We start from the raw sequence: 12,749 nt of genomic DNA on the forward strand, positions 1-12,749 counted from the left end.
TTGGATCCACAATGTAAGACACAACCACGTTCACTCCGGGGTCGTTCTTTGTTGCCGTACTGAAGATATGTGAGTCCGAAAGTAAATCTCTTCTTAGTCTTGTCGTGAATCCTTTGCGCTGGCAGGCCTCCGCACCCTCGACCATCCAAACGCAAAGTAATAGTGTTCATGTCGTTTTTTTAATTTTATTTTTTAACTTGCAAAGAAAAAGCTCAGTTGTTGACAGCCGTAGAAAATGTTTGCAAAACAAGGATCAAAGCTCCACTGCAGTTATATCGAACTTGAGTTGAGCTATTCTTGTGTTGCAATTTCATATTAAGGTAAATACAGTTTACAAACCTGTATAGCTCCATCTGAGCCTAACGGCTTTGAGAACGCGATTAATACGTCACACACAAATAAATAAACAAATGGACAAATGATGAAGGGCAGATTAATGATTGCGGGCTGCGCAGCACCGGGACTTGTATGACACAGCCAAGATTCAAAATGAGCCAAAAAGGAGCAATCGCAGGCTACTTGGCGTCACTGGCAAGAACGTGTCTTGTTCACTTTCAGCTCTTGAACTAAGATGGCAATAATTTGAGGAACAAACCCTGAATGGCTAGCGATATTCATGACACCCCCCCCCCCCCCACCCCCCATTAATGTCAGAGAAGGAGATGTAAACATGCCAAAATTCATGTTATATTGAATGTTAATCACCATTTTTTAATTCAGAAATAATGGGGGCTTAGTGATCTTATGCATGTTCACTGACGGGGATCAACTGTAAAGTCAAGATACAAGTCGTTTAAATAGAAATACTGCTCCATCTTCTGATTCACAAGGAGAGTGACAGGTTCGTTATCCCTTCTGCCATCTAGTGGAAGCGTATTTAATTGTCCTGCTTGTCACTTTACATTCTTTGTCAATGTTATGGCATGTTATGTTGCAAATTTCCCCATTGTGGGACAAATAAAGGATATCTTATCTTATCTTATGGCGATATACGACATCAATGAGAGGAAGCTTTTGCTTTGTACTGTCACTCACCATCTCATTTTGGCTTCCTGATCTTCGCAATTATCTAGACACACACAGACACAAGAGAAATGTAAACATGGAAAACTAATTGTTACTTCAGAATTCTGAGTGTGTGGATATCATTCACCTCATTCTTGTCCGGGAACCTTCCGGAGGCCAACTTGGAGAAGATCAGTTCTCCATCCACCTTCACCTCAAAACTCGCTGAGGGCAAAGTGTTTTTTATTATTTTATTGTCCTTTTGTGATATGTTAGGCCTCGAAGACATTGTGCAACCTTATACATTGGTGTTAGCTTCATTTCATCCTTTTTCATTCAAAACTTTATTTGTGTTGATGAAAATGTATTGAAACTTCTCAAAATTTTGGTTTTTGTCTCAAATATTTTTCCATTTCAGCTCTTTAAATACTTTGGACAGTGGTACCTCTACTTACAAATAAACGTCTCTTCATACGAAATTTTCAAGTTACGAAACATCTCAACAGGAAAATATTGCCTCTAGTTACGAAAGAAATTTCAAGTTACGAAAGGTAAAAATCCAGTATGGGCGGCGACTCGCAGCTCCGAGTTTCCTGAACGCAACATACTCATCGCTGCTCTGCCATTGGCTATTACCGAGCATCTTCCCGGCATCCCATTGGCTAAGAGGAACCTCTACCGTATGGGTCCGTGTGTGAAGATAAGTGTCTTTGCAGCGCCCTTGTCGTTCTCCCCTCGGGCTACGAGGTGTTCCGGTCGTTTTGTGTAAATGTGAATCACCCAGAAAAAGTGTTCACCAGTCGGGCGATCACTCGCTATGCCGATGTTTGCCTTGGACATTTTCGAAGGATTGTTAAAAGCCGACAAAAGCAAATTTTACAAAACGGCAGCTAAAAACCACTTCTGAGAGAGAACATCGACTATAGAGGGCAAAAAAAAAAGATGAGGACACAGTTAAAAGACCATTCTTTCTTTGTTTTTTACATTGTGCACAACTCTCATTTATAGCGCAATCATATAATTGGAACATGTATTTGTTACATGTTTTGATGCTTTTCTATGCTTTAGGAAACATTTTTGTCACAATTTTTTTTTTGAGGGGTGGGGCTCGGAACGAATTAGGGTATTTACATAAAAAACTCTACTTACATTTTTTTGTTCAGAAATTTCTTCCAGAACCAATTAATTTCGTAAGTATAGGTGCCACTGTATCAGTAAAGTACTGTTTCAAATTGCACCTTTTGGCTCTCTCGTGTCGACTCATGAAAGACAGATTTTTTTAGTTCCGGAGTTACAGGGCTGAATCATACCACTTGGGTAAAATGGATTTCATTCTCGACTCAACACTTGAAAACTTTTGGTTTTGATATTTCTTTAGCCATTTAAATGGGCTTAGCGCGGTGGAGTTTTCTCCGGGTACTCCGGTTTCCTCCCACATTGCAAAAAAATGCATGGCAGGTTAATGGAGTGTTCTCAATTGTCCCAAACTGTGATTGTGAACGCGAATGGTTGCTCGCCTATGTGTCCCCCACCTCGTGAGGATAAGCAGATTAGAACATGAACGAATGGATAACTAACACATTTTATCTGAAACTACATATTGCATATTCTTCGTTTTTCAGTTAAAAAAATACAGTCGTGTTTTGTTGAGAGCAGAAAGCAGACTAAAACAAACCAAATAATATAATCAATGTAGAAATAGAATAAGTGATTGAAATTAAGGAGAGAATAAAAATGCACAAGTACCTTTCCTGCCAACATATCCCTTGATTTGAATGGCGTCGTCCCCAAACTCCTGCTTCAGCGCAGTTTCCAGGCCTCTAAATTTAGAGCCATACCCTCAACTGCCGCTGTAAGACAACAAGACGTGAACCTTTCCCACCACTGCAAAACAAAACACCGTCTGACGTGAAAAGAAAGGCAACTCACCAGTACTCAATATCAACAGTCGGCATTTTGCTTTTGTTGTTGTTTTTTGTTTTTTAGCTAGTCGGCGAGCAGCACACGTCAGTCAAGTTCTTGCTGATGCTGGATGAAAGTGCAAAGTCACGTCCGTCTGACTTGGTTTTGTAAAGTAAAAAAAATGGACCGCACCCAATGGGAGGGAACTGCGACATGGTCGGCCTGACAAGTTTGTGCATCAACATGTGACGTCAGTCAGTTTGTTATTTCCTCTTTCCTTTCACCTCCCACTTTGAAACAGAACCACAAAGACTCTTTCCACACATCATTTGTCGATACAAAAAAAAAAAACAGAACTGTTTTGACAAAATACACCACAAAACCTACAATTAAAAAAAAGAAGACTACTTAATCATATACGAATCATTTGATTAGCCCAAAACTAAAAATATATTGTTCAGTAAGAAAGGAAATCAAGGAAAATAAAATAATTGAACACAATTTTAATATATGAAGCATTTGATTGACTTCCCAACACACTACATTTTCAATAAAAAGAACGATACAGAAATTACAACCACATATTTAAAAAATGGTAACAAGTAGTGGTGCGTTCTAATACAAGTTTAACTTGTTTGACCATGCTCACAACACAAAACTTTAAATAACCCTTCCCTGCTGAAATGAATGGAAATGGCATTAATCTGTTCCAGCACTCTATAATTTAGCATTTAAAAAAAAACATTTTTGATCAAAAAGTGTCTGAGTATTGTTATTTTGCTTCTCATTTGTTGTGTTGTTGCTGCACCTTTTGTATTCAAATATGGATTGCTCAGATTTGTTGCGTGCCACGTATATACTATGTGGGCTAACGAATGTGAAAACTGCTGCTTCGTGTCAAACGAGTTAAATTCACTGCCACTCTACTGTTCATGTCTCAGATTTAGCTTGCAAGTCAAAGCAAAAAAAATTAAAAAATCAGAAAGACAGCTTGTATCTCTCAAAATTGAGTCGAATCACTCTCAAAGCACCACTGTGAGTTCTTTTTAAAGCCAGCAAAGTCAAAAATAAACAAATGAATAGATAAAAATGAAATACACAGAGGATAAGTGGATAAGAAAATGGAAGGATGGATGAAATATACTAAATGATTGGCTTGCTTGCAAGTAAAAATCTTCAATTTTGAATGAAAAAAAAAACATAAAAACAAACAAGTAACCACCCCAAAAAGAATTATAGATTGAGAAAAGAAAACAATACATGAGAGGTTTGATTGGCGTGCTGCTGCACTTTTCAATAAAACATACATTAACAATAAAAACAAGAATGAATAAAAAGCAGTCAAAATATCAAATCAATATTCTTGATTTACTTGCCCTAAAACTAAAAAAAGGTATAAAATACAAGCAAAAAAAGCCCCCAAAGTTAACACCTGTATTTTCAATCATAAAGAAAACACAAATAAAAACAAAAAAAGCAATAATACTATCATTGGAAAAAAAAGAAGCATCAATACAAACAAAAATGAGACAAGTAGAAAGAACATCAGCATTATGCTGTGACCTGAATGAGGTGGCTCATCTTGAAAGTGAAACAAAGCCGAAGGTCCTTTAATTACTTTCACTGTCGTCATCCAGCACAAGAAATTGGCCACAACATTAGGTACACCTCAGTTTGGGAAGAAAATTGTATATTTTGTTGAGCAATTTATGCCAGAATCATATATCAACAGGAAGAACAATCAAGTGCTCTTCGGAAAGTACGATTTAACTGTGCATCCAATTTGGCGGAGATTTTTTGGGGTGGTATGCCATGAGATTTTTCTAATGTCAAATATATATGTGCCTTGTTTGGGGAAAGTGTACATTGAACATCTTTTGTCCCCCCCTCCCCTCACACACACATCAATAAACAACTCAAGTGTAGTTCCTCGTACAAGCGAGAAAGTACTTTCATCAACAACAGACAGAAATATCCCAGTCACAAACAGAGGCAAAATTATTGAGCCGCCTCTTTTAATGATAGAAAAACCCACAGTGGTCATGGCAATAAGTTCCATCAGGCAAAATTAATAAATATGTAATTAAATGAAGCAATGGAATTCACATTGATTTTGAGGTGTGGTTTAACTGAATTATATATTTAAAAAAGTAGCAAGTCCGGGGTAAAAAAAAACAAATGATGGGAACCCTTGAAAGGACACACATAGAATACAAATGAAAATACAAAACACATCGTACTCTCTTAAAACCACGTGACACATTCAACTTATTTTGTGATTTTATTGGTTAAAAATGATGTTCAGTACAAAATGTACACTGTAATACCCCTTCAAGTGTACCCTGAATAAAAGATGACAAAGCTCATGCAGAGAACAGTATCTATAAGATACACTAGATTTAATTCAGCTGCGCGTATTGATAGGTGATGACAAAGATATTGCAAATGTACCTTAGTAACAAAAAAAAAATATATAGAGGGCGGACACACTTTTTTGTGATTAAAATGACACAAACAATGTCGTGGAAAAGTTGCATTGCAATCTGCCCTTTACATGTTTTCATAGATAAAAAGTTGGGATAAAAGATGTTTGGACACATAGAATAATAATGCGGTGTTGTAACAGATATACAATGCACTTTGATTTTTCTTTTTTTGTGTAAATATATATATATATATACTGTATGTATATGTGAAAAGAAGGCAACATCAAGAAACATCAATAAATAATTCTTGTACCATGTATGCTCATGTATGCACATGCAAAACATCATTTCATTTTTTTGACACAGCGTATGGCCATTTCCATGGAAACACAAGCGGGATTCTTCCAGTTGATTGATTGATTGATTCATCACAGCATCATGAGCCTCATTGATTGGCGCGGCTCCTTGGCTCCGTCCCCCGGGTAGGCACCTGCTCAGGCGTGTACTCATTCCTCTTCAGATCTAAACCATAACACCACGATTTAACTTCACGCTAGCACGAACACGCAAGGCAGACCATACAGAATACGACACACAAGTGATTTTCGGTGTGGTACGCAGGAAATAATCAATTAGTTAAATGTTCATTGGATTAATATTATTAAAAAATAAATAAAACCGTAGAAAACTCAAAAACATGTTAATCAACATCTTCTCATAATAGACAATATTAATGTTTTACGATGTGTGGCTCTCTGAGGTCTAAAACGGGCCCAGCTCACCGGGAAGTTTTAACTTCCTGCAGCAGGAGTTACAGCGATGTTTCGCTCGGAAGTTCCTAATGGCTTCGTCACCCAGGTTGGCCGGTCCAAAGATCATGTCGTATGACCTGTAGGGGGGGAGCAGTTAAAAAAAAAAAAAAGTGATGCAATTGAAAAATGAATGAGAAACATGACTTATCAAAGAACACATAATATGAAACAAAGGCCTGCTCACAAAGCACCTAAATGCGCGGACGACTAACCCATTCATTGCGTATGAGCTGCTGTGATGCAACAACGAAACCCGTATTTCCGTTTGTGACGGAAATATGCAACCTTTGCCCCATGGACCGGTTTAATGTCAGACAATATTTTCAAGGACCGGCCTTCCAGGTGTGGCGGTTAAATACAATAAAATAATATATGACATGACCTGCATGAAAACTGTGGTAGTTTCTAAACATAATAAACAAGAATTATAAAATGAGGAATGTCCAATTTGGCCGCAACGCTCTATGGTAACGTTTAAACGTGCCTTCCAAATAAGATACACCATAAATACAAAGTGCATGAAAAATACGGCTCACCATTGCCGCATATTATGCAGAGTGGGCTTGGTGAGTGTGAATCTCCCATTGTGACAAACCCGTATTTTAAGTAGGACTCCTGATACTATTAAATGTAGTCTTCTTTTTCTTGAAAGTCGTAGGCTCCTTTCCTGTCTCCTGACTGGGCCTTTTCCCCGTCCCAAAGAGGTTTGTTTTTTACTCATTTTGCTAGCTCCGGGGTTTCATTTTAGCGGTAACCTATCATGTGACCGAGAAGCGTGACTTGACGCAGACAGATGTAGCTCAAAGTTTCAAAATAAAACAAGATATCAGATTCTGTGCGGCCCGGTACCAAATGAGTCATGGTCCGCGACCCGGGGGTTGGGGACCACTGACATAGAAGACATTTATGGATGTTTAGGTCAAGGTGTCAACTTAATAGGACATATTGAAGTGTTGCTGATCATGTGACAGATGCGGGCATACCCCTTCTCGCCACTCTTTATTACAGATGGATCGGTCAGAATGTCTCCAACCCCTGAAGAGAAAGAGACAAACTGAAATGAGAGACCGCCACAGCAAAAAGAAAAAAACAACAACAACAAAAACAAAACTGTCACGCGATTGGAGCGTTGATGTTACCCTGCAGGTCGAGCACCAGCAGCTCGCCGCGCGTGTACTCGTAGGTCCAGTGGCTAAAAGCCAGCATGGTTTCCTCCAGGAGGTTGGTGGGAGCGATCTCATCGCCGTTGTTGTTGTTGAACTTGCGGAACTCGCCCGTGATGCACTCTTCGATGGCGAACCATTGGCCCGCAGAGTGACAGTAGAGAAGGAACACCTCGAGGAACCTGCATAGGCACAAAATGGTGGCAGGTCTAAAAACATGCCTTCAGTTTTGTTTTTGTTTTGGTCAAAGAGGACTCATTGTCTTGAACTTTTAGTCATTTAGGACTTTATGGATTGGGGTGTGTGTGGTCAAATAGTGGTTAGCACGTCTACTTTCCAATTTTGAGGGTCATGTTTTGAATCTCGGGTCATGGCCTTGCACGTTGTCACAGTGCTCGCAGATGATCTCCAGGTGCTCAGGAAACCAGAGTACCCGGAGAAAACCCACACAGGCCCGTGGAGAACATGAAAACTCCACACAGGAAATTCGGAGCGGGGATCGAACCCACAACCTCTGCGCTGTGTGGTTGACGCGCGAATCACTGGACTGCCTTTACATCACCATTGAAAGTATATTAAAACTGAGTGTTTGATTAAATTTATACACTAGTAGTAATAGTTGACGGTATACAGTGGTGAGCTTACTTGTTAGAATGCTAAAAAGTTACTGAAAACATTGCCTGTACAGTTAATAGATATTTTTTCATAGTAGTGACAGTTTCAACTTGGAATGCATCCCATTTCCATAGCGACTGATTTGGAAAACTGTAAATGGAAATAAATGATGTCAAATGATTATTCAATGCAAATCCGGGCTACTATTTTGTAATGCAGTCCTCTCAGAAATCAGATTTTGGGCAGTCTGTTAAATGATACTCATGTAGTGGCGCGTGACACACCTAATCGGCATGCTGACAAAAGAGGAATAAAGACGGTTGAAAGGGACGTTGGCTTTTGTTTCTGAAACCGGCAGGAGCAGCTCGGCAACAATGTGACATAAGCAAATGCATCGGCCGTGGCGACTTTCTTTGATTTGCATGCTAAGCAAACGCCTGGGGTGGAGCAGGATCAAGAGGATGTTTTGTCCTCGCTTAAGAAAAACCTGATACCATTAACGAGGGCGTCATAATTTTGAATGACAAAGCTCGCACAACAGGAGACATCGGCTTTTGTTGTGGAAGCACAAACGGCACCGTCACTCATAAATACGGAGAAATGGTCATGTTCTGCGCAAAAGTCTATTGTGATACTTGTTTTAATTGTTTTGATAAGTGACTGCATCACATTGAGCATCTTGGGCAAAAGATTCATGCTTTTTTTTTTTTTTAAAGCCTGATCCATCACAGTGCTCAACAAATTTTGACTACATTTTTCAATCTTAAATGCAAGTTAACTTTTCTACATGATGGTGAAATTATTCAAAGTATGCCACTTTTTTGACATTTTAAACTTTTGTCATCGTGGGGTGTGATGTGTAGAATGTTGATAAGTACAGGATTTTTTTTTAGATAGAATATGGAGGAGAACAAAATAAAGCATGATGAATATTTTCTGGATGTACAGTAGACAGATGGACTTACAGCGAGCAACTTAAATATGGTACATGCAATGACATTTGAGAAGATATTTAACGAGCCATACAAAATAACCACAGGAACCTGTTAATCTAGCTGGTGGAGAAACTCATTTGTTGCACAGTCATCATGACACCTTGAGAACAAAAACGGTTAGAAAACAAATTTCCTCTGTTGTTGGCCAGGTTCTTTAAAGGAACTCTGCAGGATGTGATACTTATAGTAGGAAATTATACTTATACTTTGTCTTCAGCAAACTGGGAAAGGAGAAGAGTGTGGCTACCGTTGACATGTCTTGACATGCCGACCCCACATAACCAACTTCTGCAGGGAGCGAGCCAGGTTTGTGCGAGGGGCTAATGTTAACGTTCAACTTATCAAACGTAACTGATCTACTCTTGTACCAAGTCCCTTCTCAGTTATTTGGGTGCTGCGTTTACCTTGGTGAGTAAGGAATAGGCTTGGGTCGGATCTGGTTGAAGGCCACGGTCAGCTTCTGCGCAGCCCGCTGCTGTTGAATTTCCTGAAAACACAACACATCAATTATGGAACAACAAGCGTACATTTACCCGTATGATGCAGTGCCTTTGTGTGCGATTATGTTTCGGTACCCTGAGACAAAGGTGCAACACGGTATCATCCTTGTAGATGCTTTGCCAGGTCTCGACCACCTCGGGCAGGAAGGACTTCACTATATACAGGTGCCCAGGCTTGAGGATGTCATATTCGGACCAGGTGCAGAGGACTTTGAGGGCCCGTCGAAGGCCGCCGCCCATCTCCTCTTTGCTAAGAAACTCAATCTTGGCGCAGAGGCCACGCTGGGCCCAGGAAGACATGCTGTTGTTGATGGTGTTGGGCGAGCTCTCCTCCAGGCGGTACACCATCACTGGCTCTCCTGATGTGTGAACACATATGTTGAAAAAGGCTCACTGTAAGTTCCCGAACATATCACACACTCCTAAATAATAGCCCCAAGCAAATCCAGCCTTAAAAAGCATTTTTCTTCTCTGCACTACTGTATAATATGGTGAATCGATTTACTGGCATCCTGTATCATTGGAGTGAGTGAGAAAAATGAATGAATAAAGATTCAAGAGATACCAATTAAGAATACCCGTTTTAAATACAGGTTAAAAACGATGCACTTTTCCCAGACCGATGATTAAGGTTTCTCAAAGCGATAGATAATCAACATGCGTTCCGCAAATTTAAACAGTACATCGCAGCAAACTCTATTTTCTTCACTTGGAAAAAATGTGGGTTATCAGACGAATTGACATCAGACGCACAGTAGCAACTTGGCTGGTGAAGCAGCACGTTTGAGTATCTCCAGTTGGTTACAAATTATTCACTAGGAACTGCAACTATGTGAGACTGTCAGCATCAAAGTGTGCAGTCATTTTGGCCTATTTAATTGTCTTTAAAAAAGTCCAATATTCTTCCTTCGGAACCTTTTCCAGCCTATATCGGGCACTAATTAAGCATCTATCTGCTTGCTACTACCCACTACGCTGGGAACAGGCAACTCATTCTACACGTAGGACGTCTGCGGAGTTAAGATTTAATATATTTTTAGCATTCTTAATTAGCAATTGAACATGATTTCAAGACTACGCCGTGTTGATGTTGGTGACAACAGCTTGTGATGGCAATTTAAACTTAAATTGGACTTCAACAAGTCAGGAAAACGAGTCACGCTGACCACCATGTGCTGTCGTGAACAACTTCAAAATAAAAGCATTCCAAGGCAATGAAGTCCGTGTCTTGCTGTATTTGGAGAGATTTTATTTTGAAGTTTGCCTCACCACGTTGACTGCGTGTTCCATCATGGATAGCACGAACAATTGTTGCGGGTGGCTTGACTCGTCTTTCTGATGGTGGATTTTTTTTTTTTTTTTTTTGCCAAAACAAAACAAAACAAAATCTTCACAAAGTACGGCCAGCAGATCCAAACCCTGAACCTCAGACCTATAAGGTGGCTTGACACAGTGGACTGAATGATGGTTATCTAGCTGAAAATGCATATTTGAAAAAAATGTGTGAGCATGAAAACATAACACCAGTTAGCCTTTATGGCGCCACTTAACTCTTTTGACACACCCTGCCACTGTGGTTTCAAGTCTAAGAGTTGTGATGCCAATGAAATGTGTGGACTGCAAAGAAACAATAACCTTATGGTGTGTTCACCACAATCACACACTAAACTTGATGTTGTTTCACCCACTGTTGTCTGTTTAGACATTCAGTGACTGCTGAATTTGTTTTCATTGGGACACAAATGAATAAACAGTTCCTCAAATTTCCAAATTGAGCAAGCAGCGACAAGACAAAAAAAACCCCACACACATACTGAGGGTAAGATTGCAGAAACCGGTTGGTTTCATATTTCATCCTCATCAAGCTGTGAACAGTGTCGTGTTGTTTGTAGCCTCAGATCATGTATCTGCATGCACACACTCACCTCTGGGAGGGACCGGTGTGAAGGGGATACTCTGTGACAGTCGCATCAGGTTGTTACGTTCAACAGCTGAAGAAAGAAAATTCTATGTATAAACTGCAAATTAGATCAGTTTGACATGAACATTTCTATTTTAGAGATACAGTACTTATTTTGGTTTAGGAATTTTAAAAAGGCCTTGATAATATTAGCGTTTCATTCAGAAGCCTACCTGAGTACTGGTAGTTCTCCATAGGCTTGAAAGGTGACCCAATGGCTGCAGAGGGCAGAAAAAAGAATAGATTGATTTTTAATTAGAGAGTGTGTACAGTACTGGCATTTTAACATTTTTTAAAGGACTACCCCATTAAACAGTTTCCACAACACATAATTTCCCATGTAAACCAACTGGAAGTCTGGTGAAAGTGGACAAAAAGTTGCTCACAGTCCTTTCTGGGTCCAAGGAGGGAGTGGCGAGGTGTGCAGAGAGAGACTGAAGCTACAAAAAAATAAAATAAAATACAAAATTGGAAAATAAAACAACAAATATGGAATGAAAACATGGCAAGTCCATATCTTTCTTTTACCGGTGTATTTTATTTATTTCCATACTGTGTATTTAAAAACAACCACAAGTAGGATTGGCTGTGGTCTTACTTTTCTTCTTCAATGCATTGCAGAGGTATTGGATCAAGACTAATATCGGCAAATACCTAAAATCAAGTGACTTAAATTTGGGTGCAAAAAAAAGGGATCGGGACATGCCTATACACAAGGCAATAAATGCAGTAAGAACTATAGGCATGTAAAATAAGTGACACTTAAATGTGCTTGGAACGCATGAGAGCACTTAAGGCAACAACGAGCCATTTGTATTGCAGCAGAACCAGCTAATCTAGACTGAACCTGATTGTCCACAACTGAAAAGACGGTTGATGAGTGAGACTCTTACCAGGTAATTTGTCCTCCCCGGGGGGTTGGCTGGAATAGAGAAACCAGTTAGGTGAGAATGCATTAATAACTAACTAAATACACAAAAAAACAAACAAAGCTTGCATATAAAGAATTGCAGTTTGCATAGTTTGCCTGAATGGAATGCCTATTAACATTTCAAAGATGCTAAAACAATGGTATTTTTGCTTGATCTGAAAATAACATACATAACTGTAGTGTCTTTGTCTTTTAAAACGGTGATCTTTGAAGTGCATGACATGAAAATTAAAGGAGAAAAAAACACATCCGTACAAACACACACACACACACGCACGCACAATACCAGTGCTTCTCAAATATTTTTTGTTACGCCTTAATAGGAAGAAGAAAACATTTCATGCCTCCCCCAACGATAAATAGTGTGATTTGCCTTTAAAATTGTTATAAAGACAACTCTTATCTTGTATCCCGAGTAACAAAAAAGAAAGAAGGAATAG

The 12,749-nt window shown here is 39.4% G+C and overlaps 1 protein-coding gene across 5 annotated transcripts in view; it reads right to left on the minus strand.

The window, feature by feature from the left end:
• trpm7 (transient receptor potential cation channel, subfamily M, member 7) overlaps positions 1 to 12,749 on the minus strand; it is a 40,054-nt gene that overhangs the window by 992 nt on the left and 26,313 nt on the right. For 4 of the 5 annotated variants that reach the window (XM_052062829.1, XM_052062825.1, XM_052062827.1 and 1 more), the window contains exons 31-43: positions 12,272 to 12,300; positions 11,765 to 11,818; positions 11,552 to 11,596; positions 11,344 to 11,409; positions 9,494 to 9,777; positions 9,323 to 9,405; positions 7,285 to 7,490; positions 7,129 to 7,180; positions 6,116 to 6,222; positions 2,935 to 5,855; positions 2,752 to 2,855; positions 1,154 to 1,230; positions 1,036 to 1,069 (exon numbers count right to left, since the gene is read on the minus strand). In XM_052062829.1, coding sequence (XP_051918789.1) covers positions 5,779 to 5,855; positions 6,116 to 6,222; positions 7,129 to 7,180; positions 7,285 to 7,490; positions 9,323 to 9,405; positions 9,494 to 9,777; positions 11,344 to 11,409; positions 11,552 to 11,596; positions 11,765 to 11,818; positions 12,272 to 12,300 — 1,003 coding nt within the window. In that variant the 3' untranslated portion in view covers positions 1,036 to 1,069; positions 1,154 to 1,230; positions 2,752 to 2,855; positions 2,935 to 5,778. The remainder of the gene's footprint in view (positions 1 to 1,035; positions 1,070 to 1,153; positions 1,231 to 2,751; positions 2,856 to 2,934; positions 5,856 to 6,115; positions 6,223 to 7,128; positions 7,181 to 7,284; positions 7,491 to 9,322; positions 9,406 to 9,493; positions 9,778 to 11,343; positions 11,410 to 11,551; positions 11,597 to 11,764; positions 11,819 to 12,271; positions 12,301 to 12,749) is intronic. The other variant, XM_052062826.1, reaches the window with a different exon arrangement.

This window comes from Hippocampus zosterae, chromosome 4 (assembly GCF_025434085.1).
Source record: "Hippocampus zosterae strain Florida chromosome 4, ASM2543408v3, whole genome shotgun sequence".
Classification (NCBI taxonomy): domain Eukaryota; kingdom Metazoa; phylum Chordata; class Actinopteri; order Syngnathiformes; family Syngnathidae; genus Hippocampus; species Hippocampus zosterae.